A 27,376-nucleotide genomic window follows, 5' to 3' on the forward strand; every position below is an offset into this window, starting at 1 on the left:
TAATTACAAACAGTTAACATTCAGAAAGGGTTAGTTAGTCATGAGGTTTTCTTCAGTGGCATTGCAATACTTTCTTTAATATCATAGAAAATATGTAAGCTTAGTTAGGAGAGCATTTTTCCTGTCCCTGAGGAGGTATCATGAGATACCATTAGAAACTAAAAAGTACCAAAATTTACATAGAAAACAGTGATACCTCGTGGTACCTACTTAAGGATGAAAACAATTTTGCTGCAGGACCCGTTGCTTTATGGTTTTAGATGTAGTAGCCTGCACGAAATGACTTTGTGGGAATACACGATGTAAACTTGAAATTAGCTTGTGAGCATTGTGGCTAATTAAATATTTAGTTATGGTTGACTAGAGAGAGAAACTATGTCAAAGTTCTAATCCGCCATCTCTCTATTTCTATCTCTTTTTTGTGCATGGATTTCATATTTAGGTCTCTAAGTTATGAAATATTAATTGTCACCGATCAGCGAGACAATCCCACACCACCACCTTCGCATCTCCGATGACATCGATCTTCTCTTGTTGCCCCATCGCGCCAAATGGAAGACATGACACATGTGCCTCTTGTTGCCCCATCGCGCTAAATGGAAGACATGACACATGTGCCTAAGGATATTTCAGAATTTTCAGCGCGGTTTCTCTCTTACTTTCGACCAGAACTGACTATGCTAATGGATGATGTGTCCATGAGCTAATTTCTATGTTTACGAAGCGTCTTCCTCCAAAAAATCGCTTTGGACGGAGTTGTATATCTAAAACAACGATGTCATAGTATTATTCCGTAGTAAAATTTGCAATTATATGAGTTGAAAATTAAAACATCAAGTAAACTAAGTAGCAACAGGTCACAAAGTCTAATCTGACCAGCTGCGTCAAACAGAAAATGTATGGTCCAACCTGGTGGTTAATGCTGCAAATTTCTAATCTTCTATGGCGGCTACCACTTCGATCTGTTGGATAAAGAAACTATGAAATCAGTCGTACTGTCATTTGAAGTACATAGTTTCTCCGTGCTAAGATAGCAGCTTATAGCACTAAAAAATTATTTTGTAAATATAGCAAGCTTAATTTTATGTACTTTCTCATCTTTGTTAACCGCAACTATCTCTTATTTGAATTACCATGTATATATACCTTATGAACCAACCATACACATCACCCATTTAATTTAGCATCTCTCTCTAAAGTAGAAAAAAAACTTTATGAGTAGTTATATTATAAGACGAAGCTGATGAATAGTGATATAGCATGCTCGTGTAACAAGTTGTATTAGCATGGAGTTAGTAACTTGATGTGGTTCACGTTGCCATCACGGTAACTGTGGTCTTCGCCGAGATACGGTATTGGTATACCATGGCAGGGCAGTTAAATTTTATCCCACCAATAGACTTGTTTTTATTTCACCTCTTACCACATATGTGAGACGGCTGGCAGTGCTCAAAGACATCTTTGAATTAGTCAACCTCTGTAATCTGTTATGTCATTATATCATCCAATTTGTTCTCATTTGTTCAAAATGAGAAGCACAAGCTATATGGAGCCTCTAGTATCATATTAACTACTTAAACAGTAAGAGGTAGTCTCATCCTTCTTCCTCCGGAATAATTAATTTTTTGCCACTCTTAGAAATGGTACTAACACATTTACCACTGGGCCCATATGTCATAGACACATAAGGACCCACGTATCATAGACAGCGGATGACAAATATATTATGTGCCATTCTAATAGTGGCAAAAAGTTAAATGCCCCCCTTCCTCCTTCCTCCCTCCATACTCCACTTCAACATAAAAACCTCTTCTCGCATATAAAAACCACTTGGCCTAAAAAACCGATTTTTCAAACAATCAATCACTACATAAAGAATCAAACAGATCAAGTTTTAAATCTTTCCGGCGAACTAAATAAATAATTGTTGCAACGTAGGAGGCTATAACTAGTAAATTAAAAAGACATTATATACTAACAAAGCTATGCAATGGCTTGCAAATAACAATAGCTAGCGGTGACTCTAGAGTTCAGATGAAACCCACTGCAACAGGCGGTTGGCATCATTTTATATCATGAATAAACCGTTGTTCTCACCTCTTAAACCAGGCATAGCCGAGCCTGCAGGCAGTGCAATTGGGGCTACAAACACCTGCATTAACAAAAATAATCTAATAAAAACCAGCAAGTTACCCTAAGACTTGCAAAATCCATATTAACCCAAGACTTGCAAAACCCCTGGGTGCACTGATGTCCCATGGTCTCGATTCCTAACTTAGCTTGGTATACAAGTAATGGGTAAGTACTTGTCACAGATGTGGCCAAGTCATCACGAATCACATTTTTTTATGGATGAGCCATCCATCATAGATGTGACTAGAATCCCGTTAGTTTGATTCTTGTTTCAGTAAAAAAAAAGAGACTAACTTGCGGATACTATCATTAAAATGTACGTATACTCTCGTCACAACCTTTATGATTTGCTACGTATCAAAGTATAAGACATTTTAGTTTTGTCTAAACTTAAACTTTATAAATTTAACTAAGTTTATTGAAAAGCATAGCAACATCTATAAAACTAAATCAGTTTTATTAAATCTATCAATGAATTTTTTGTGGTATATTTATTTGGTGTTGAAAATGTTCTTCTCTATATAAACCTGATCAAATCAAAAGAAGCTTTACTTACAGCGTAAAATCAAAACACTTTACGTTCCGGACATGGAGTGCTAAACAATTGACCACTCTGGATTTCTACTCGTGTTTATATTACAGATGGCCAAATCGGTCTCTGACTTTTAGCTCCCATCCAACTCAGATTTGAACAAATATGTGCCTATAGATCGATCACCCAAAAATCGTTGGCTGGAATATCGATCAGTTTCTTAGAAGTACTTGCACTCTATATAGTCATGATCAGTTCCCTGTTTGACCATCTGCTCATCTGGCTTAATTAATTGCATCACATGCATGCATTCACCGAACATTCATTATTCTTTAATAATCTGATCACTTAAGCAACCCATCTTTATTCCATGGAGTACTGTTCTAATTCCCCACATTAATAGGTTTTTTTCATTCCTAATGTACAGTATTTGTACGATTAGAAGAGAATAACTCACCATGGACACAGTGCCATCGAAAAGATTATACTAGATCAATAGAAGAAGTTAAGTCAGTTAAGTCTACCGATCGATAAATGATGGTTACATAGCGAGGTGAGACCATTTGTATATTATACACATTTTATTATAAAGACATTCACCATCGATAGAAGGCATCATATTCGTTTTGGAGCCTATGAATTATCGCATTAATTTGAGAAAAAGAAAAATATATTAAGTGTTAGATCGTTGTGGATCTAGATCGTAAAAGTATAGATTAACAGTGATTGATATAATTTTATATGACATATGATTATATATATAGAAATATAATCGAAGAGTTGTATATGAAACCAAGGCTTATAGAATTACAAATTAAGAGCTGTCCACAAAATTCAAATGTATTTTTATAAACAGTGGTATCTAACTGTACATGAATTATGGAATTTCGGTCATGTTCTTTTTCTAATTAAAGATGAAAGATTATCTAATTTTTTATAACTATTAATTGTATAAACAATAAAATTAACTAATATAAAATTAAAAATATGCCCTATAAAGTTGAGACGACGAACTTCAATATAGACTTCTTTTAAAAAATGTATATTATTATTTGTCCTGTTTCGATTAGTTAGGTGGTTCAAAATTGCAAACTAATTAAACGTGCATAATTTGTTCCTGGTGTGCACATCATCATCAGTTCGTAGCCCGTAGCCGTCAGGTGAATGCGAAATCAGCTTGATTTCTGTACCAACCAGTGGTCATCTGAATTCCAAGGAGAATTCTACGGTATTACAGTGACCCAAAGACTGAAAACCTAGCTAGCCGACATTTTGTTTGGTTTTCGTCGAAACAGCGAACATATTAATTCTGCTGCAAGCAACCCAAAGAACAAAGCTTGCGAGCAATTAATGAATTTTCGAGAAGGAAGTTAATTAAGATGGACCTTCAGTTCAGGCAACCATATATTGCTATTCGTCCATGCAGGTGGTCAAGACGTTGGTGTCAGAGAATTTATTCAAAGTTAACTTAGGCCATTAACAATGATTATCGTGAGGTTTTCAATAGTATCATGTCATCGAACATATTTGTGGGAATAATAAAACAGGTTTTCTCAATTTGAAATTTTATTTTAATATTTCAAAAAGACTAACATATTACTTAAATGTTATATCCAAGTAATCAATAGGAGTCGATTAAATATATGAAGATGACACGAATTACTTTTGGTGAAGGTTTCAATCCAGTGATACATTATAAATTCTATGATAAATCATTATTTTTGGATCTGTGATATATTATTTAATGAGATTAAACGTTATAAAACTTACGTTGAAAATAACCTTAATCTATGCCATGATTGTGATTGGAAGATGCTAATTAACAAACTGATCATTATCAGCTCTTAACGTAATTCTCAATGCAAATTCTTTCCCATAATGAAATTCCTTAAGAGAATTCTTAATGATTCTTGAGGAGTTAACCTAATACAGGTCATGATCGGAAGATGTGTTCTTTTCGTATATTATTTTCAGTTTTTCCTTGGCTTTCCACACATACTTCTCGAACTGACAAACGACATGATTTTTGAAAGTTTTGTATATAGAAGTTTATTATCTTATCTTTCTAAATTAAACTTTTTTATATTGTAATAGTCAATTCAATTACTTGTACCATCAAATAACTATCAAAGAGATTAGAATTTTTTTATCTACAAAGAACACACTTGTAATTCTTGAAGATGTATCATGTATGCATGCATGCACCTTGCATTGCACCACATTCGTTTTTACAACAACCTCACCTATATAATATTTAATTGTTGAAAATTTTGTTCCAGCTACTTCATTATACTTCCCCCGTTTCGTGTCCCACTTCATTACACATTCTTGCTCGTCTTAAAATATATATATATATATATATATATATATATATATATATATATATATACATTTAAATTTTGTAATTATCTAAAACACGAAATATATATATTACCCTATTACTCCCTATGTTACCTATATTAGGTAATTATCATCATATTGGGACATGTTTAAATGTAGAGTCTAGTGTTGACTATTTCATCATCCACGTTAGCAACACTTACTCATTTTATAAGTATATATATAAAGGTAGAGTCGGATATGATTTTTTTCATTAATATAACTAAATATTTTTTATTACTCTTCTTTTATTTTAATCTATCCCATGCAACAACGTTTTCTTAATAAATGTTAAGAGTCAACTCTAAGTTGTAGCCGTACATAGCAACTATTTTTCTCTTTTCTCTTTGTTATCATATTTGCTCACATGATAATGGAGAGAGTCAGCTAATAATTGTCATTCTGCATGCCCTAGCACTTGATAGACGCACCCCACCCATGTCATCCTTTATTATCGTCGCTTGTCATGTGTTAATAATAAAGGAGCATTTTGAACTCTTCACTCCAATAGAGACCTAGAGGGAGTATTCTTACATTGGATTATTTACTCCATATATTTACTACTATAGATGATTCAGGTAGTCATGATAAACCGTTTGTGAACCATCAACAAAACCCAACGCAAATAACTCATCTATGATTGATTGGAAATCGCCCATTTAACGCAAATAACTGATGTAGTAGAATGAACCATCACATATGAGTGCCCTCAATTGTTGGAGTTCATACTTACCACCATCAGAAACATCAATGATGGGCGATAGTTTAGTGACGTCCATAACCATGCATAGCGGTGCTCTTTTATTGGCTAGGCCCCTATCAAATTAGCGTGGTAGCTTTAGGTACTTTGATACCTCCAGCGAGGAAAAATATGTTCTCCTGTATTTCTATGACCATAGAAATGTGTTTTCTTCACCGTGCATGCCCTTTGAACCATGATAGATGAGGAAATGTACTCAACTTTTCTTTGGAAAGAAGTCGGATGAAGACATACCTTATATAAGTTGTAGAGTCTGACGAGACCTATAATTATATAATTGACAATATTATATACATTATAAGTGATGGGATCTATTTTTAGAAAAACATATGAAATTATGAATATCTCAAACTATCTCGGATAGAGACATGCCCTTTATAGTCAACAAAAATATAACTTTATAATGAACAAAATTTTTATTAAAGATAGTTATGTGATCTATTTTGAAAGAAGTCCGGTTCAGATAGAGATGTTGCCTTTATAAAAATTGTAGAGATCGATGAGGTCTACTTTTTTTCATTTGATGTTATCTAAAGTGTCAAATATATGCTATACACGTTTCAAACAGGGATAATTAAAACAATAAAAATAAAACATTGCTAAACGTTAGCTCTATACATGAGATGGTAAGGACGCTCTCCATGGAGAGAGAAGTCTTGGGTTTGAGGTCGCGTTCGGCCGTGGATAGGTGAGGATTAGTTATCCAGCGCAAAAGCATAGTAATATATTAGTACATGATTAATTAATTATTAATTATAAAATATTATAACATAGATTGATATGGTTTTTTAAAAGCAACTTTGCTATAGAAATTTTCATAAAAAATACACCGTGCAATTCGGGAAGCGTGCGTGTGAAAAACGAGATAATTTGGGGTTAAGAAGTTGAGGGCCGGATGCGACCTAAATCTCATATACCATGTAGACACGTAATTTCCACATGAAATCATGGATTCATGGTTAATGATGTGTGACCATAGCTAGATGCCCTGGTAAAATTTTAAAGTGTTTAGGGCTTTTTTTGGTGCATTTAAAATTTAAAAAATCATGACATGTAATTAGCGACGGTGGTCTCATTACTAACCAATGATATGTGATAAGACCTATACCCAGATATGGGGCCTGTTTGGGGAGCTTCTTCTGGCTACAGCTTTTTTTAAAAGTTGCTTTTGCCAGAAGCTGCCCCAAACGGTCCACAGCTTCTGATAATCTGTAGTTACAGATTCTGGAAAATGAACTAAGAATCCAGAAGCTGGAGAAGCTGGGTTTAGGAGCTTTTCCAGATTCTCGATCAGAAGCTGGCTACTAAAGCAGCTTCTTCTCAGAATCTAAAGCTCCCAAAACAGACTCATGATTAACATCCACCACATATAGGGTAAAAATATGTTCCGAAGGAAAAAAGAAACAAACATTCTTCTTAGACCAAATATGTTCTGAAGGAAAAAAGAAACAAACATTCTTCTTAGACCAAATTGCATACTACTATGCATGGTTGCCTACATATGGGACAGCTGGCAATCTTGAAGTCTATGCAAAGTCAGGATGTTGACATCACAACATTCAGAATTTCAGATTAAAGGGAGTTAATCAATTTGGCAGCGAAGTTTGTAAACTAATTAATGATAAGATCAGAGTCATGTTTGGCTGGAGCATGGGCAACGTGGACAATTAATTACTTTGGCGTATCAAGTTCACAACAACGACAAGAAATGTCTGTGTATGGAAACGGAGGAAAGAGCCAAGAAGCCTCCAAAATTACATATCAGGGTATGATTTGACCCTGTTTTATAAGTTGAGAGTTTTAAAGTGCTTGGGCTTAATTCATAGCGATTTAAGATGACTTTGAAAAGGGCCTGTGTTTTGAAGCTGACTTTTCCCTTCCAGTAAAATGCACCGTATGATTACGTCATTAGTTAAGATAACATTAACACCCTTTTGCTTCTTATAAACCAAAATTTAAAATTTAAATCTTAAATTTAAAGTTGATTTTTAAGTTTTCTCATCATAGTTTATTTTTGAGCCTTTATTTTTTTAAACCATTAAGAATATGTATATAAATTTTTTATTTATAAGTTATTTCTCGTTTAAAAATATACCGTTTACTTTTCACAAGCTAGCCAAACAAAAACAATGATGGCCTAGTGAACAAAACCCCGTCATCCGTTGCTATTAGTCAGAGAATGTAGTAGCGACTTACGACCTCCGTCCCAAAATAAATAAATTTCAAATTTCTGTGTGTTTCTATTAGAATTTTGACTCTTCATTTTATTTGAAAATTTTTATGATTAATATTTTTATTGTTACTGCATGATAAAACATGAATAGTATTTTACGTGCAACTAATTTTTTTCAATTTTTTAATAAATTTTTTAAATAAGACGGATGGCGAAAACCCGGAAATCGTCCCTTTTTTTTTTTTTTGGAGCAGCAGCATACTAGCACCATGTCAATGGAGGACCGATCAACGTGCAATGGACAATTTTCCCTGGCACAACAGTTTGCTTGTTTGGTTCATGCCCGTGGTATGAACACACACTTCAAATTAAACTAAGTTTGATCGAGTTAGGTGATCGTTTCGTTCGTAGCCATGGCTGTGACAATATTACTTCTCTACCACATAAATAATCAGCCCAACATATACTAGCTGAAGTGTCTGACGTCGAACTAATGGACTGCGTTCAGTTGGTGGGAGGTGGATTAGTTATCCGGTGCGAAAATCGTAGTAATAGATTAAAACATATAAAATAGATTCATATCATTTTTTAAAACAACTTTCCTCTAAAAAACATTTGCAAAAAAATAAGTTGTTTAGCAGTTCGAGAAACGTGCGCATGAAAAACAAGGAACTCTGTTTTGTTAACCTGCATTGCCGAACACAGCCATAGTCAAAAGCCTTGTTTAGTTCAAAAACATCACATCAAATATTTAGACATATATTTAAAGTATTAAACATAGTCTAATTACAAAACAAATTTCAGATTATGTCTGAAAACCGCAAGACGAATCTTTTAAGTCTAATTAATCCGTCATTAGCACATGTTGATTACTGTAGCACTTATGGCTAATCACGTCCTAATTAGGCTTAAAAGATTCGTCTCACGATTTCCTCCATTACTGTGTAATTAATTTTAGTGTTTATGTATATTTAATACTTCATTTAGATGTCCAAAGGTTCGATGTAATTTTTTAGGAAAAGTTTTTGGGAACCAAGACCAAAGTTTACAAAAGAAAATTGAGGTATATGAATCAGTGATCAAACATCCTTGTCTTTTCACTCCTGCTTATACTTATAAGTTAAAATTTAATTTTTTTAACCTTAAATTTATAGTTGATTTTAAGATTTTCTTTATCGTAGTTTTTTTCACCTTTGACTTTTAGGTTGCTAAGAACATGAATATAAATTTTTTATTCATAAATTATTTTCATTTACAAATATACCATTGGCTTTTAAAAAAAAAACAATCAATCACCCCAAATTTAATAATGCAGCAGTAGCTACATGAATCAATTGGGCCCCCCTGTGCCTCAGTTGGCAACTTATGAATCATCCCATATATAGCATCAGCTTTTGCGGGTGAAATTGTGACATGTTGCCAACTCCAACAGATTGATGTTGGAAACAATCCTATATTGAGGTTTATTCCAGAAGAAGGTAACAGTGATGGCAGTGGATCTACCAACTACCAATCATATTATATATTGTCTTGCTAACTATCCTAATGTATATAAAATATTTTAAAATAGCCTATATGGGTTCCATTTTTCATCTCTAAAATACAAGTTTCAAATGATACTAACATGTGTATTTGTATTTCTCCATAGTAAAACATGTATATTTGGTTGGTTAAGGTTTAAATTTCAATTGCCCGTTGAAGAATTCTTCCCAAAAATGCTGTACAGCTCTATGGTTCTTTCAAGCATAGGAAGTTTGACACTATAATATACATTTTTCCTTAGAAAACAAACAGCCATCCTTACAACATGCGATGCTTGGCCCATTGGTTTCCCCTATTCAGGAAAACTGAAGATTCTCCTGAGCTGATTACAGTAAGAGCTATCGACGTAAAACAAATGACCAGATATAGCATTATAGCAATGGAGAGAATGAGACGAACTACAACAGAAGTAGAATCAATCTACCTGGGGCTGGCTTCTGCTGGTTTCTCCTCCGGGCTGTCCAGCACGTCCCCAACTCCGGCAGGTGGACCGATGCTACAACGAGCAGTATTGTGAACAGCAATGGCATCCTTCAGCTTCTGAAACTGTAATGAGAACAGAATTTGTCTTGATATGCGCAAACACACACAAAAGCATAAACAAACCCAGAATGCTTCGCTATAGAATGTTCTCCTTACATTCTCCTTACATTCTTAAAAATAAGGTGATATTTATAAAATGAAACTTGTATTACCTTCCTTTTATATTATAAGATGTTCTTCCCTTCTTAAATTTATGTTCCTAAATTTATGTGGATGCTAATGAATCTAGACACACATATAAAACATATTCATTGATCTATAAATGAATCTACGTAGAGTCAAAACATTTTATAATATGGAACAAAGTATAAAGCATGCTCTTGGAGATTGCATTACAACTAGGGCTGTTCAGTCCAGGTTCACTGGATCAAGGAACATGATTCGCGGAGCACGAGTGATGGGTGGCACATATTGCCAGCTAACTCATGGGTGGCTTGTTCAAAGAGTAAAAAAAAATAACATTTTTGGACAGACTAATTATGGCAATGAAGATTAACTATTTGAAAAGTACAGCAAATTAACTTATGGGTGGACTGGTGTATCCTTACCTTAGCTAAGGAACATGAGAAGGCCTCCAATTGGCCATCGGCTCCACGATAAAAATGGAAGTAAGGAAGGACTTTCACATTCAATCGTTTGCACATAGGTTTATTTTCATCAAAGTTTACTTTTAAGAACAAGATGTCAGGATTCTCCACGGCAGTTCTGCAGAGCTGCAATAACATAAGGAGCACTTTAGTTTAACCAACATATTCTCAGGAAGCCCTCACAATATAACAACAGTTCAGCAGGCTGGGGTGGGAAATGCTAAAACAACGTTATCTATGAAAACAAGTATGACAAGGGAAACAGAGATTTATGTGACAAGGCAATTGAGTAATTACCATGACCTCATTACGAACTTCCTTAAAATGTTCTCTGAGAACAAAATATTCCTCAAACATTCTAAATATGGCGCTATAAAAAACTCTTTAAATGCAATGCGACAGTCTATCAGATGGCAATGCATTTATATCACCTCAAAGTTAAAAGAGATTAGGTTAGTCATATTTGAATGTCCAGACTCCAGAATAATATGGGTTGACTAATGATGGCAAGGAAGTTGCTTTCTAATTCAGCTAGTGCAACCAAATCATGATTATGAGCATAGAAAGCGAGTCAATGAAGCACAATGCACAAAGCTGCCCATGCTAAGTCCCTAACATCATGGCCCAGATGTCAAGTTGTTAACAGCTATCGATGTCGACAATAACCCACCAGTTACACGGCAGTGACAAAATACAGATGTGGCAATAGGAAACCCTTATCATGACGCACAGAGGGAAGAGACCTAATTGTGAACTGGGGCAAGTGCCCTATTGCTATGCAATAAACTATTCATGTGAACTGGGACAAATGCCCTAACTGAAGCACGTGCAAACTCTTCATGAGGGCCTGCTGCTGCATATCTATTAAGTGGAGGGTTTCTCTCCTTATAGATATATCACATGTATTAGAGATAGTGTTACCTTAGATATAGAGATCTATCTTAGGAGAGAAGTCATCCCTATAAAAGGGTAGCATGTATCCATCAACAACAGGCAATTAAGATGAATTAATCTAGTCTATCTCCCTAAAGTTCCTCATCCCAATCTGTAGTCTCCTCTCATCTCAAATCAAGACGATGCTACCTGGCCATCCTCAAGGTGGTGTTCACCCACAATGAACCTAGCCCATAACACCCAGCGATCTGATAAGATGTTGGTTTAAGGGAATACAATTACACAGGTAATAGCTGGACCTCACAAGTTTCAAGGACTTCAGATCTTGGCATTTTTATTGTCACCTGGTTCGCATAAAGGCAGCATAAGTTTCTACAAGGACCAGAAGCCTAATCTTAAATTTCTTATTTTAGGTATCTGCACAAGCATTCAAGATCAGAAGGCTAAAATAACCTGAGTAAACTTTTAAAATAACAACAAAATAGAACCAAACACCATATGCAACCTCCCTTTAGGCCACTGCATGTGCCACTATTTTATATGGTGCAACTGATACAAAATGAAGCAGACAGATGAAATTGTGTACAACCTATGCATGTGAGTTGATCAGAATTAAATATATGATATCACTCTAATTTGGGTTCTGTTCTGTTCATCGAAGCCATTCTGTGTTTATATGGAAAGCCTTGAAACCAGCAACCAAGCCAATGACCAATGAGAAAAGGTATTGATTACTCCTAGAATTTTTTTTTCTAGATATGGTAATTTATGTTGTGTTGTCCCTACACTGATTAAGCAATACTAACAAGACAAGACCCTACGGAATAGAAGTCAGAGAACATGAGAAGAGCTAGGCCCTGCAAAGTGAAAACAAGCATACCATAGTTCCCATAAAATAACATGACAAATATTTGACTAGCAGCACTATTTGCAGATGAGATTTCACACCCGAGCACTTCCACCAATACCAACTAGCGTTACGCATCAATAAGTATGTGAGCATGGATGACAATTTCAGATAATGGGGGTGATTGTTTGGCTGTTTGGAGGAAAAGCCAAACGGCATATTTGCAAATGAAAAAATAATTTGTGAATAAAATTTTTATATACATATTCTTAGCGATCTAAAAGCAAAGGCTGAAAAATAAACTACGATGAAAAAAAACCTCAAAATCAACTCCAAATTTAAGGTTGAAAAATCAAATTTTGGCTTATAAGCATAAGCAGAAGCGAAAAGATGAGAATGAATAGATAATTCGTTCTCCATGAAACAAGGTCCAAAATTCAACGCATGCATGATTTAATCATTTAAAGCGAATTAACTACGCCCTCTGTTCCAAAATATAAAGCACCCTTGTTTTCAGGAAAATCAACATTTGAAAACTTTTCATGTCAATTCTCTAGTTGTTGATAATTATTACGAGAGAAACCAACAGTGGAAGTATAATGTTGGAGACTGTAAAAAAGCTACACCTTATATTTTAGAATGTAAGGAGTACTAAATAGAAGAGTGAATTCAGCTAAGGCTCTATGTTCACGATTTCGAAAATCACGAACATCTCTTTTTTTTGTATATTCCCTTCTAATATTGATATTTCATCTGAAGACCATGCTACATCATTCTTCTGTGCACTTCTTCAGAGCTAATATTGTAAATACTACCAATGCAGTCCCAAATATCAATTATTAGCCTAACTATTTGAGGAAATTAGATACTACTCACATGATGAACTTTAGACCAAATTGAATCAGGGAGAAAATCAAAAATGGAAAATAGTAATGTTCATGGAAACAACAGAAAATGACAATTACCCTTGGGAAGAGTGCCCGGCAAGAACCACACCAAGTTCCATAGAACTCGACTATTACAAGCCTGTCACCTGCATCCCTCAGTGCATCCAGGAACTCTTGTGTGGAGTGAATGTCGATCATATTTGGACCAGCATTCTTCTCCCACCATTGTGGTTGCTCACTTTTGTCTGAGACGACTGCATGGGCCTAGCACAAGAATAACCCAAACTATCAAAACATCAGCGGCAACCTTGCACATGTCTTGTCATACGAACTCCCAGGCATGTAAACTCAAGATGACCTAGTAGCACATCCACAAAAATCTCAATCAAGGAGAAAGTGACAAATTTTGGAAGTTCTAGTTTATACCACTCACAGTTGCCAAAACATATATAAAATCCTGGCAGAGAAGGTGGAAATGTTGGTTGCTAAAGTGATTCCTATCAGCCCAATAAAGCAAGGACAATACAATAAAGCAAGCATACATGGCATAGTAATTACACGAGTTTTGGCATTAGTAAGTAATCATGGAACAAAAGTCTAATATAGAATCGAAAAGAATCCTATATGAACCCATTTTGGGGCAGAGAACCCAGACATGTTTGGCTCAATTATAAGTCCTTTTAGCCCCTCATCAAAGGCATAAAGCTAGGCTTTCCCAATCTAGAACAAAAGCAAAGCCTTCTAGGCGGCGCTAGCAGGCAAGCACGCAGGCAGGCACTTTTTTTGGCCATTCCAACCTCCCCAAAACCCTAAACATGAGGTAACAAGCAGCTCTTCTGACTGAGAGGACAGACACGAGAGGAGGCAGGAGCGCGGCACGTACCTTGAGGCTGCGATGCCTCCAGGGCGGGGGCGGGACCGGGAAGCGCGGCCGGCGCGAGGCTGGGGCGGGGGAGAGGGCCCAGCAGTGCGGCGACGAAGGGGACGAGGAGGGCGCGGCGACGAAGCGTCCGGGCAGGAGGGCCTCGGCCATGCGCCCCGCTTCCGGGACGGCGGAACGGAGGAGCTGCGGCGAGCAGAAGCTGGCTAGCACCCCCGGCGCCACGGCGGATGGGCTGGGTGTGGCGGTGGTGGTGGTGGCGCCGCCGCCGGCGGGAGCATCCGCTGGGCTTGTGGTGGGAGATGGAGTAGATGGGGTGGATGCGATGGATGGATGGGGGAGATCACCCACAAGCACCACGGCCTGACACTGTGGGTCCCACACTCCAGTGACACGAAACGCTTCGTCGCAACAGCTAGCTACTCTTCCAAATGGAAACGGACAAGACTACTGTGACCTTCCCTTCCCAATTCGACCCTTTTCTTGTGTAAATTTCGAAAAATTAAGTTTAATTTGAACAAACTGTCGTAAAATTGCAGATTTAAGGAGGTGTATCATAAATTTATAGATTTAATGCCAATTATATTATGTATATTTAGCACCAGTTATTTTATAAAGTATGCATTCAATAAATTACTATATCACAAAACTATGTATTTAAAATAAATTTTATCCTAGAACTACAACTTTTGTAGCATAAGAAAATATAAAGTTGGAAACGGACGTTGCTGCTCTTACAAATGGAAATGGACAAGATTACTGTGTCATTCACAATTCGACCATTTTTTTCTAGCTAATAACCTCGTCATTGAGAATAAGTAAACCCGACTTGCATATTTTGCATAGAGGAATGGTTAATCACCGAAGAATTCTTTTTCATAAAAAAAAGACGTTAGGCTTCGTTCTTTTTATGTTGCAGATTATCGATTATTGCAAACATTGTTTCCGTTGGTAAATTTTTATATAAGTAACTTATCAACTTTTGTAATAATTAGTCCCTCCGTTATCCTAAAATATTCTCACAAAATTAGATAACATGCCATCTAAACAAGTCAGTAATATTTGATGCTGACATACCCTACCAAACGTACGGAACCATGCTATGAGTTTAAGAAACTACACTAGGAGTTTGTTTGCAAAATATATTTTAGAAATGTTTTGGTTGTGAAATTTTCTCCCATCGAATCCAAGGGTTACTTTTCCATCAGGAGTGACTATTCGGTTATTGAGGTGAATTCTGTTACATAATCTCATCTCCTAGGAGATAAATTTATTTCTTGTCACGAGTCTAAATCGATTTTAGAGATAAATCTATTATTACTCTATCCTACCTTTATATATCATACACTTAATCATAGAAGATAAAGAAGAGAGAGTCTTGTGTTTAGGCATTTTCATTTTCTCCGCGTCTCATCTTTGATATGATTAATTGTCCATATGTTTTTTTCGGAAATGGATTTAGGTATCTACATTTTTGAAGCATCTCATCTTCTATAAACTGCCCATAATCGACGTAGCATTTCTATCGTAAGTATTTGTAAGTGTCACAATAACTAAATAATGGCACATGGCGCAGATATCCCAAGCCCCAAGCAGAAGCGGCGACATATGTTCTAAAGTTGACCACCGTGAATCATCATATTAGAGCAAGTATAATAGTAGACTATAAGTTAACACAAAGGAAAGAGATAATAAAAAAGATGTGAGATTGGCTCTCATGCAATAGCTAGTTATATATCCACTCTAATAAAATGTATTAAATATAAAGATAAGAGAAAGACATAGACGATAAAAATTATAGTTAACCTTATAGCCATTCTACTATATGGCTTGACTATAATATAAGCTTATAGTTAGTAAGTTGGCTTTACAGTTACACTTGCTCTTGTAGCATCAATTGCCGAGTTTACGTCGATCAATGCCAAGTGTTAAGAACAAATCACGTTCAAGTAATCTCATCGCACGGATCGTCAGGAAGAAACACAAGATTGATGACATGGATTAGTTAAGGATTAATGACTTGGATTAGTTTTAAGCGTCGGATTAGATCTATGTTTACTGTTTACCCCTTTTAAAGAACCACATTTACCACGTGCGCTCCATAATGTCGGTTCACCGTATATAAATATACAAGATTAATCAACGGAAAATATTGTTCGATTCATTTGTTTCCTCTTTACACCCATACCAAAACACCAAGAACCTGTCATCTAGGCTTACTCTGTATTTAGAAGGATTGGTAAACTACAGATGGGAGGCCCATGGATGAGTGCCTAGCTAGGCCCATGCCTATATCTTCAAGTATTCGTATACAATCCCGTCTCTAATAAATCTTTGCTTCAAAAACAAAAGCAAACGCCGTGCTTCATCTTTTTGATAAATACTGTATAAGAGACAGATCTACTCAAGAAATGATTCACAGTAAAAACATGGTCATCTAGTTGACTATTCATTTTTTTCATTCTAATCTACCATCACGCAAGCAACTACGATGATACTGCTCAGAGCTAACTTTTAGTATTTATTAAAGAAAATTTTGTTTTATGATTTTAAAAAAGAGGGTAGTAAAATTATTTTATTATATTACTTAAGAGACCATACCAAACTCTACCTTCCTAGAGTTAATAAAACTTATAAACCAAAAGTTGAATGTTCAATCTGAAAATTTAGGGTTAATTTTGAAGGTTTTCTAATCATAGTATATTTTTCATCGTTTGTTAAGAACACATATATAAATTTTTTATTTATAAATTACTTTTTGGTTGTAAATATGTTGTTTCACTGTTTAACTGAAAAGCTAAAAGATGACCGCCTGGAGATTCCTCACAGAAATATTTAACTTACACGTTCGAATCGTAAACTAGCATTGACCTTTGTTCCCATCAAACAGAAAACACTTACCAGGAAATGATACAAATAGTACAAAAAAAGGGACGCCTAAAACCACTGCATTAAACTGCAGCATGATTTATTTCGCTTCTAAAATGAAATTTTCAACCACCGTCACCACAAGATGAAGTGCTGAACATGGCAAAAGGGGGAAAAGACATGATACAGCTCAGAAATGTGGCACTCCAGCAGGACTCAGAATTGTACATAAATGGGTCATAGATTCAGAGGAGCAAGCAGCAAGGATATCGACGAACAGCATCCAAGAACAGGAGAATGCACAGTGTTTTCTTCACAGTCGCTGAATCTACAAGTTTTGGTTCACAGACTGACCACGAACCCATCCTCCACTCTGCAGGATACATGTGACAACGCGAGGATTATTACGAAATGTGTGCGAAACATCGCCAGGTCCTGCAAATATGGATTGAATGTTTCAGTTTTCAAATGAAAACTTCAATTAGTGTGTTTGCATGTGTTGCTGATAAGAGACTATAGGACTAAGAGAATTGAATAAAAAACTTAGATATTAGGGAAGGAGCTAATATCAATTAAATAGGTAGAAGTAAGGCTTTGAACCTAGGCTGGCTAGCCTACCGCCTCATGGAGCTAGTCAGAAGACGCCTAGGTGTTTCTCTAAGAGAAGTGAATAACAGCAACAAATGATTCTGCCCCCAAATAAAAACATCCATAAGATAGCAACTTTCATCATGTTATCCACAGTTCTGTACCTATCGACTGTTAGGTTCCAAGCAGACATATGGGGGGCAGAAAAGGATGGGAATGTTCAAGATCTTGTCATAATATAGTCGTCACCTTGTAACTGATAATTCATAACAAAACTAACAAACGTCTCGTGATTAGCGGCTAAGGAATCTAGTTCTAGATAGGTTTCTGAGAATTGTTGCCGACATCAGTTCGCTACTCAAACAAGATAGCTCCAAACTGTCCTAACTCATGCTCATTTTGAAATTGGATGGTCGAGTGAGATATTAAATTTCTAAAAAGATATTAAACCTTCCACTGAAGTCAACTGAAAGTTGGATCTTGATTTTTCGTTTGAACGGGTACCCAAAAGAACAGCTTTATAATGTGCTATTCTACTTGAACCATAGCTAATGGCACGATGCAATCATCCAAATTCCATCAGCATATGCTACTATTCTGTCCTCAACAGTTGGCACACCAATCATTGTTCTGTCCCAAATAAGTAAGGAAAAAAAAGAGAGAAGATCATAATACTATGTCACTGAATTTGAAATAGATTGTTATGAGTAGTCATGAATATATATTTATGAACAAAGTGCAATTATAAGTAATTGACATGTGCATCATCCTAGTAGAGTATTTGTATCTATGTCAATTAAAGGGGCTAAAAAAATCAATAAAGTGTTCCAAATTTTGAATTTGGAAATGAGAGGAGCGGTCCTATATCCCTATGCATGGCACATAGCTTATTTATTGTTTAGTACTACTTAAATCGATATTTAAAATAAAGCTAACCACATTATAACATGATATGGTCTGATGCCACATTGCTACTTATAGCTGAAACTGACTTGTACGAAGTTGATTAATTTGATAAAATGTCAGATCAATAGCACCAACAGCACTACATTATATTAGCTAGTTAATCAATGAGATAATTCTACAGCAGTATTAGATAATACAAGATAATGAGTTTTTAAACATGAATCTTGAACTTAAACCCATCCAGTTCTGGACGACTTATGTGGATAAGCACAAGGGTTCATTTGTTACTGGTCAGAGACGATTAACGAAGTAGTTGGTTTCAGTGGCTCATACGGCAACACGATTTAGCCTTAACAAACTGTGGTCACGGGACGTCTCCATCTCACTTGGGAACGTCGATTTCCGGACACCCGCGTGGAGCACAAGGCAAAGCTCATCGAGTTTGACCATGCGATTCCTTCAGGAGGACGCATTCTAAAATACAAACGACCCCAATACCACAAATCAAACTAAATTAGGGGTAGAAAATTTGTAATATGAAACAAAGAAGAACATGAACAGCAATCCAGCACATTAATTATTGTTTACCACCAAATCAAGAAGAGTTGCAAGAAGCTAGGAAGATGATTTGGGGCAAACTCACGCTAGTAGGTGGGCTGCGGCGGGACGGGAGTGTAATACCGGCCGGCCTCCTCGTCGATGGTGTCGGCGGGGCGGTGGAAGACGGCGTGGAGGAGGACGAGCAGGAGGCCGACAAGCAGCGAGGTGAGGATGTTGGCGGTGGCGCCGGTGAGGAGCAGCAGGGCGAGGGTGAGCACGGAGAGGACGGCGAGCACGGCGCCCTCCCCGACGGTGCGGCCGAAGAGCGCGAGCGGCTCGTCGCGGAGGAAGTAGAGGAAGAGCCAGGCGACCATGCAGGCGAGGAAGACGATGAGGGAGACCGGGTGCCAGAGCAGGGAGACGAACACCACCACCAGCACCACGATGGCGTAGTTCATCGAGAAGTGGGACAGGTTCGCCCGCGCCCGGAGGTACGCGTCGCGGAACCCGCGCGGCACGGAGGCGGCCCTCGGGTCGGCCACCTCCCGCCACGGCCGCCGCTCCGCCAGCGCCGACGCGCCGCGCGCCTTGGCGCGGGAGATGAAGCCGAGCGGGGACGACCCGCCCGCACCCGGGCCCGGCCCCTCCGACGAGGTCGGGATGGTCCCGTACTTCGACATGGCTGGACCTCGGTAGCCGGCTCGCCGGCGACGGGGAGCGAGACGTGGCGGCGGAGCGGAGTTGACGTGGAGGGGAGAGACTCTGGAAGGAAGGAGCGACGCGACCACCCAATTATGGCGCGGGATGGAGGCAGCGTGGCGCCGGTGGGGCCCACCGACGGGTGGGGCCACCAGGACAGCTCGGTGAACACGTGGCGCACTGCGGGTTGCCGGCGGCAAGATCGCGGCCGTTGGTTTGTTTTGCCTTGCGACGGTTCGGTTTCAGTAGAATTATTAATTAATAATTAATTAGTTAATTAATTGGTGGGCCGCGGGAATGATAGGGGAGGCCATGATGGGCCTTGGTAAGTTTCGATTGGGCCACGGGAGGCCCAATTTGGCCGAATTGGGCCGCTAGTTCGAATTCGACAATGATGGGCCTCACGCTATGCACGATCCCGCTGCGGCTGGCCCATAATTTATATGGGCCTCAGGTTCACCGCAGTGCCGTCGCGGCCCAATCAAAAGTACCCTCGTCTCCAAGACTCCTAACTGTCCTTATTTTCCGATTATAGTGACTTGCAATATTTTTTTTATTATCATCTGCAATGTGTTATTTACTTGCTTTTGTGTGTTTTTGCTCGTCAAATTGAACTGAGATGCAAATATAGGAGTTAACTCTATCCAAATACTGTTTCAACAAAATAGATACATTGAAATTGTGGCAAACCTGTTTGTTCGGGGTGATGGCTTATAAGTAAGCCCTCACTGATCTTAAATTTTAGAACTAATTTATTCGTTTTCCCACCAATATTGTCACTCAGCTTTGGCTTTTCAACCGCTACAAATGTAATTTTAAAACCTCACTCTAAAATTATTTTTTGTTGCACTTTTTCACGCATCTTCAGCTTATACTACCTCCGTCCCTAAATGTTTGATGCCGTTGATTTTTTTATACACGTTTGATCATTTGTCTTATTCAATTTTATTATAAAATGATATAAAAATAATTAGTAATTATATAAATTTTTTGAATAAGACGAATGGTCAAACATGCATTAAAAAGTTAACAACATTAAATATTTAGTGACAGAGAGAGTATATAAGTGTAGAAGAAAAAAAAAATCCTAGCTTGAAGTAAGAACATGATCATGAATTCACGACTTAAACGACTTATTTGGTTTGAGGAATGAAATGGGTTTGTCCAACTCATTTCTTCAAAACACATACTACCCGGTTTGCACAAAGAATGGGATTGTTCCTCAAATTTTGTGAAATGGTCCCTCGACGGATTGCCCATTCTTCATCGTTTGATTTCTTAAATTAAGGCCTTATTCTTCTGTAATAAGACTTTCAGATTTTCTCATTATCTATAATGTAACGCCTAGTAGACGGTACAGACAATCGAATTAACTAGGTACAAAGTTTAAAATATATATGCTTCAGAAAGATTAGATTGATGAGATACTTTATATAGACTAATTTTCCACCAAACATACCATTTAGGATTTTCGAAAACATACCGTGACAATCCATTATGGAAAAAGTATATGCTCTAAATATTCAAACTTTTTTTGATTTTACCAGAAAAATGATATGTGTGAAAATAATTAATTTAAGTATAATCCAAAATATTGAAATTATTTCAACACTTCCATTACAAGCTGAAATCAACATGCAAAATATCATTTGACTAAAATAGTAATTGATATTTGATTTGAAATAATATTTTTAGCATATATATTCAAGTATTAGTTAGAAATTCTTGTGCATACAAGGATTCCTTATTTCATTATAGTAATTAATAGTAACAACATTGGATGGCAATTAAAACATCTTACCTATTGGAGGTAAAGATGAATATGAGCCCTTAGATCAATGTCTAATGGATGGCCCACAAAGTTTCGGTGTACTGTAAAAAAACAGCCATTTTTTTTAGTTTAAGTTTGCAATTTTGGTAAAATGTATATGAGTTTGGAAAATTGTTGTATACCTATATTGTTTGATAATGTGGCCTGATCCTCGTTGACAATTTTAAGGATTTGCCACATCTTAATTACTAGGGTTTTCTATTATTTATCATCAATGTGTCTGATTTCGGTCGACAAATATGTGGTAACTCTTCGATTTCAACTAATAATGAAATGACAAATTCTCAAATCGATCACCATGCTAACCAATAGGTGAAGCTACTGACAACGCCAATTATTAGTGCAAGCTCTACATATATTATATCGCTATTTTTTCCTTAGAAAAATGATATTTATAAAGGTATAGATTAATTAAATTACTTTATTAAGTAACCCCATTACCCCACTTTAGCTTGGAATCCTAGCATCAAGCCACCATCAAAGTGATAATTAACAAAGTGTCTAACAGTTTTTTTCTCCTCAAATTATTGTTTTTGTTTAAGGAAAGTGCAAAGGGACTAATGATTTCATCACTTGGCACCTCACAATAAACTAGTAAAAAAACCCAAAGCTCCTTTGGACCTAATTAACTTTTGGAGTTGGTTTGACCACGCTGTCTAATCATATCTATCTTTGATGCAAAGCTTGAACAGAGCCATGCAGATTAAGATACATGCACTGTGCAAAAGAGGAGGACCTCAGCATCAGGCTGTGTGTAATTAATCATGCTCTCTGCCTCCAAACAAGTGATTAATTAGTTGTGGTGATGAATCACTTTAATGGCATGGGCTTTCGGTTAATTTGGGTATGATCTATTCTCTGGTCACATCGATCATTGCTTACTAGAGCCAGCCAGCAGCACTGTGGATATACTATTATTAAGAGCTCACTGGTTTTAATTTACTCCAAAGTGTTGTGTGGGTCATGCAATTTCTATGGCTGTTTGATTATCTGCTACAACATGTGTTTATCTGCTCGCGCTGACGTGTCGACACCAAGATTATAGCAAGTAATTAACTGTTTGGTTGGCATCTCCAATCTTGTTGACACTCAAACTGAAACCTCACTGACAGGATTTTGTGTGTGCAACAGTGAAGGGACAAGATGGATCTTCTTCCATTTCTTGTTTGAGAGCGAGGACTCGCAAAGGGAGGAATCTACGCCTATCTTTGCACGACGCTACTCTAACAATAATAATAATAAAAAAATACCAGGCTCGCGTTCGGCGCTGAGAAGAACGAGGGTTAGTTATTCGGTGTGAAAAACGTAATAATAGATTAAAATATAATTAATTAATTATTAAATATAAAATATGAAATAGGTTAATATGATTTTTAAAACAACTTTCCTGTAGAATTTTTTTTTATAAAAACAAATTTCATACCGTTTAACCGTTCGAAAAGCGTGCACAAAAAACGAGAGAATCTGAGATTAGGAGGGGAGAAGCCGAACGCGGCCTAGTTCACATAGAGTTAAAGATAGAAAGAGAAAATCATTATTACTTAAATACACATCCAGTATGGAAGATGATTTCTATAGATAATTTCTAATACTATGACAACCGTGTTGGTTTTTTCATTGGAACTGCCCTTAGAAATTACTAACATGTAACAAACCACTCCCTTAGAAAAGATATTTTTAAGGTATCTTTGAATTAATATAGACCATCTATTTGATCTGATCTAACGTCCTATGATTGATTATACTGCACATCATAGTTTGAGTAAAAAGCTTAGATTCATTAAAAATAATACGTGGTAGAGAAGTATTTTCTTATTGAGTCGTTCGATTTTTCGTTACGGTCTCCAATTCTTTCGAGATTGATGTTGTGCACCTAATTAATCATCTGTAATTCATTCATAGCTGCCATGAATGCACCGCGCTTCCCCATTTCTTTTTTATCCTTCGTATGAGGGATGGTGATATGCATGTTTATGCATAGTTAATTAATCTAAATCAATCGATTGCATGCATTCATCTTCGTTCTTTCCATTCTTCTTGCATTCATCTACAGTGGCCATGAAGCGGCTGGAGTTAAGAAAACAGTGGCCATGAGCCAACAGATCAGCCAATGGCCTCTCACCTAGGAATGAAAACGGTCAGAAAAATATCTCTCCCATTTTCATGTCCATAATTTTTATTTGGAAACAAAAATGGAATGGTAGCGTCGGAAACGAAAATGATATAGGTATTATCGGAATTCCGAAAACAGAACCACCGGTACGAAAATATATCGATATAGGTTGATAGACGGAAATATATGTAAAAATATAATGATATATGTAGTATTGCATATTCAGTATAAAGATAGATACGTAATAATATTATTTCATACTCACATAATATCAAAATTAATGCTATACTAAGTAAAGAGGACGAGAGAGTAAGAGTTGTTTATGATTAGTGAGTTAGATGGGTTGACGAGTTATGTGGCTGTGACTGTGGGACTTGGTTAGGCTAGGGTTTTTGGGCTTTCGGAAATTTTTCGATAAGTTTCAGAAATTTTCGATCCAATACGAAATTCCGACAAAACGGTCGGAAAACATGCATTACTGTTTTTTTTCCATTATGAGGAATTTCCACTACAGGTTAAAACGGTAGGGAGAAAGCAGAAACGACAACCGGTATGGTCGGGATTTTCTATACTGTTTTCAACCCTGCCCTCAGCAAGTCGATTACGATGACGTGATTAGGGGTGGACAGAAAGCTCGTAGCTCGTTAGCTAGCTCGACTCATGATAAACTTGGCTCGGCTCGACTCAGCTCCTTTGATTTTTCTAACGAGTCGAGATGGCATTCTAGCTCGTTAGAGATAACGAGCTAGCTCGTGAGCTTCTCACGAGCCTAACAAGCTAGACCAAAGACACACGATTCGCCGACATTCATTAATTTCACCCCGGAATACATGTGTTCAGTACTTCATAGGTTCACCATGTGATATGTTGGTTCAAACATTAATATTTAGATACAATTTCATACAATTTTTATGTTTGAACTGAAAATTTACTTGTATAATCTATTGAAAAATTGTTTAGATTCACTTTTCATGCATAGCTCACGAGCCTAACGAGCCAGCTTGAGCTTTGTAACGAGTCGAGCCGAGCTTGGTTTTTAGCTCGTTACGATAACGACCCGAGCCGAGCCAGCTCATTATCTTGACAAGCTAGACCGAGCCGAGCCGAGACGAGTTGAGTTGGCTCGTTATCCACCCCTAGACTAGATGAATGTCAAGAGATTTTTTTGGATTGGACTTTGAATCAAATGATCAAAATACCCATAATATTATTCTTGATATAAGGACCAAAACGCCCATATAAAGCAACTATCCGTTTTAAATATACTATAGTACCACTACCGGTAGAGAAAGGTACTATAAAAGAACGGTACTATAAAAGAACCCCTAGGAAACGTACAAACTAGCTAGAAACTAATAACTGATTGCATCCATCTTGTACGCAAAAAATAGCGGTTTTAGGAGAGGTTTCGTACTTTCGTGCACCATTGGACACCCAATAAAGAATTGGCACACATGCAAAATTCTAGAATGTATGGAAGTGGTGATCCAAAGATACCCAATTGCAAAACTGAACAATTTGTTTCTTTGGTATATATATACATGCCATGGCCAAGGCTGCAATTCAGAAATCCGAAGTGCCTCTAGGTTTCACTATTAGGCCGCGTTCGGCTATACAGATTATAAGTTAACTTATCCGGTAAGAAAAACGTAGTAATAAATTAATACATAATTAATTAATTATTAATTATTAAAAAATATAAAATAGATTAATATGATTTTTAAAACAAATTTTCTATAGAAAATTTTTATAAAAAATATACTGTTTAGCTGTTCGAGAAGCGTGTACACGAAAAGTGAGAGAGATTAGTTAACTTGTGCCTGCAGACGAACACGGCCAGTTGTGAGAGTATTGCGTGGACATTCTATATACATGAGCCTCCCATTTATCATTTCTAGAGCTGCATATGCATCTGTACAACAATAACAATGATCTACCTATTCTCTAAAATATCACGAATATTTTGTTGATGATTATCACGAATATTTTGCGTATGCCGCTGCAATGTCCACCTCAGCCACGACCAGCCTCTTTCGGCGCATCGCTAGTCGTCGCTACCTAGGAGCGCTTTCTCACGTGCTGCTCCCCCTCCCATGCATTCATAAGTTTGGAATATTGTGAAATTTTCACTTTATGCCCAAGTTTGACACAAATTAACTAATCGATGATAATTTATATGGCGGACCATCATGCATGCATGCTTAAATTATAATTAATCGATTAACATTATCCACTACTCCCTCCGTCCCTTAATAAAGCAAACTTTCGGTTTCCATGTCCAACGTTTGACCATCCGTCTTATTTGAAAATTTTTTAAGAAATTAAAAAAAATTAGTCACATGTAGAGTACTATTCATAATTTATTATCTATTAAAAACAAAAATGTTAATCACAAAATAATTTAAATAAGACAAAAAGTCAAATATTATAGGTAAAAAGTAAAAGATTGGTTTATTTTAGGATGGAGGGAGTACTTACGCCAATACAGTCTACCACCCCGTATAAAAATATAGACATATTAAGACAAATTGTGAATTTCTAGCATCACTAAGATCTTTTGTGTATACGTAATATTCATGAGGCACCTAAATATAAAGGCAAAATTTGCTACAGGGTATCGAAAAAAACGTGTAATTAGCCAGTGGACACTGTAAGATCACGAATTTACTACAGGGCACCACAAAAATATGGTAATTAGCTGTTAGACACTCTAGTCATTATTTTATTAATTTCAGAGTCAACAATTTTAAAAATGGCGAGATTACCCTCGGTGGCCGGGTTGCAGCCGCCCTCGCCGCAGCTAGGTCGCCATCGCCAGCGCCTACTCAGTCGCCCTATAGGCTAGAGTTCGAGTGTGGTGCGACGCCGAGACCGACTGGGTCTAGTTCGACTGGACCCAGTTGGCATAACGTGTTGGGGCCACCAAGGGAAATCTCGTCATTTTTAAAATTTTTGACTCTAAAATTAATAAAATAATGGTCGGAGTGTCTACCAGGTAATTACCATATTTTTATGGTGCCCTGCAGCAAATTCGTGGTCTTACGGTATTCATCGGCTAATTAATTATGTGTTTTTTTGATGCCCTGTAGCAAATTTTGCCAAATATAAATCCTCATGCATATAATCATGCACCATGATATATACACCATCTCGCCCACGGTACTTTTCTTATCTATCCTTTCTTCAAAGAGAACGACTACAGCACGACATCCCATTGGATGAGATAAAACAGGGTATCATCTGCTGAGCCTTAGTCCGTCTCGTGCATGCAGGTGGCTATGGCTGTGTGGTGTGGCTGGTGCTTGCTAGCTGTGCTGTGCTGCTCACATGAATGTGACCAAGAATCTCTCGCATTTACTGTTGCACGCACCCACGCCGTACCTCCGCGCCCGCCGACGCCTGCGTCTGCCCGCCATCATCCACCGTCGCTGCATGCCGCCGCCTGCGTGTGCCCGCGTCTGTGTCCATCGACGCCCGTGTCCGCCCGCCATCGTCCGTCATCGCCGCGTGCCGCCGCCTCCGCCGACGTCGCGCTCTCACCGTAGCGTGTCGCATGCCTCCACCACCTTCACGCTCAAATACGCTCTCACCTTAGCGTGTTGCACGCCTCCACTGGTGTGATACAAGTTGGTATCATCTGGTATCGTAGTGTCGCACGACAAGGAAAGCTCAAA

The 27,376-nt window shown here is 37.4% G+C and overlaps 2 protein-coding genes across 8 annotated transcripts; both read right to left on the reverse strand.

Moving 5' to 3' along the window:
* Positions 1 to 810: 810 nt before the first annotated feature.
* On the reverse strand, positions 811 to 14,489 carry LOC102719299 (thioredoxin-like 2, chloroplastic). 6 transcript variants are annotated; one of them, XR_001550232.2, is made up of 7 exons: positions 14,161 to 14,489; positions 13,356 to 13,541; positions 10,611 to 10,775; positions 9,944 to 10,065; positions 6,039 to 6,067; positions 2,098 to 2,152; positions 1,451 to 1,835 (listed from the first exon to the last, which is right to left on the reverse strand). XR_001550232.2 is itself a non-coding variant. In XM_015837299.2 (6 exons), the coding sequence occupies exons 1-5, from the start codon at positions 14,308 to 14,310 to the stop codon at positions 2,143 to 2,145; spliced, it is 633 nt and encodes a 210-aa protein (XP_015692785.1). In that variant the 5' UTR covers positions 14,311 to 14,489; the 3' UTR covers positions 811 to 962; positions 2,098 to 2,142. The 6 variants fall into 6 exon arrangements, 5 of the variants coding, with proteins under 5 accessions (XP_015692785.1, XP_015692783.1, XP_015692781.1 ...); XM_015837299.2 differs by lacking the exons at positions 1,451 to 1,835; positions 6,039 to 6,067 and adding an exon at positions 811 to 962; XM_015837297.2 differs by lacking the exon at positions 6,039 to 6,067.
* Positions 14,490 to 17,089: 2,600 nt separating this feature from the next.
* On the reverse strand, positions 17,090 to 19,820 carry LOC102720236 (PRA1 family protein F3-like). Of its 2 annotated transcripts, none has more exons than XM_040523816.1 (2): positions 19,163 to 19,820; positions 17,090 to 17,460 (listed from the first exon to the last, which is right to left on the reverse strand). In XM_040523816.1, the coding sequence occupies exon 1, from the start codon at positions 19,737 to 19,739 to the stop codon at positions 19,164 to 19,166; it is 576 nt and encodes a 191-aa protein (XP_040379750.1). In that variant the 5' UTR covers positions 19,740 to 19,820; the 3' UTR covers positions 17,090 to 17,460; position 19,163. The 2 variants fall into 2 exon arrangements, with proteins under 2 accessions (XP_040379750.1, XP_040379751.1); XM_040523817.1 differs by having other exon boundaries at positions 19,201 to 19,808.
* Between the last annotated feature and the right edge of the window lie 7,556 nt (positions 19,821 to 27,376).

Source organism: Oryza brachyantha, chromosome 5 (assembly GCF_000231095.2).
Source record: "Oryza brachyantha chromosome 5, ObraRS2, whole genome shotgun sequence".
NCBI lineage: Eukaryota > Viridiplantae > Streptophyta > Magnoliopsida > Poales > Poaceae > Oryza > Oryza brachyantha.

Excerpts from the sequence above, each read along its gene's own strand:
- LOC102720236 (XM_040523816.1), bottom strand. The coding sequence starts at position 19,739 with ATGTCGAAGTACGGGACCATCCCGACCTCGTCGGAGGGGCCGGGCCCG.
- LOC102719299 (XM_006655015.3), bottom strand. The coding sequence starts at position 14,310 with ATGGCCGAGGCCCTCCTGCCCGGACGCTTCGTCGCCGCGCCCTCCTCG. Across the intron at positions 10,776-13,355 it reads GCCGGGCACTCTTCCCAAGG|CTCTGCAGAACTGCCGTGGA; the intron begins GTAATTGTCATT and ends ATGTTATTGCAG. Across the intron at positions 10,066-10,610 it reads TCTCATGTTCCTTAGCTAAG|TTTCAGAAGCTGAAGGATGC; the intron begins GTAAGGATACAC and ends TTCTCATTACAG.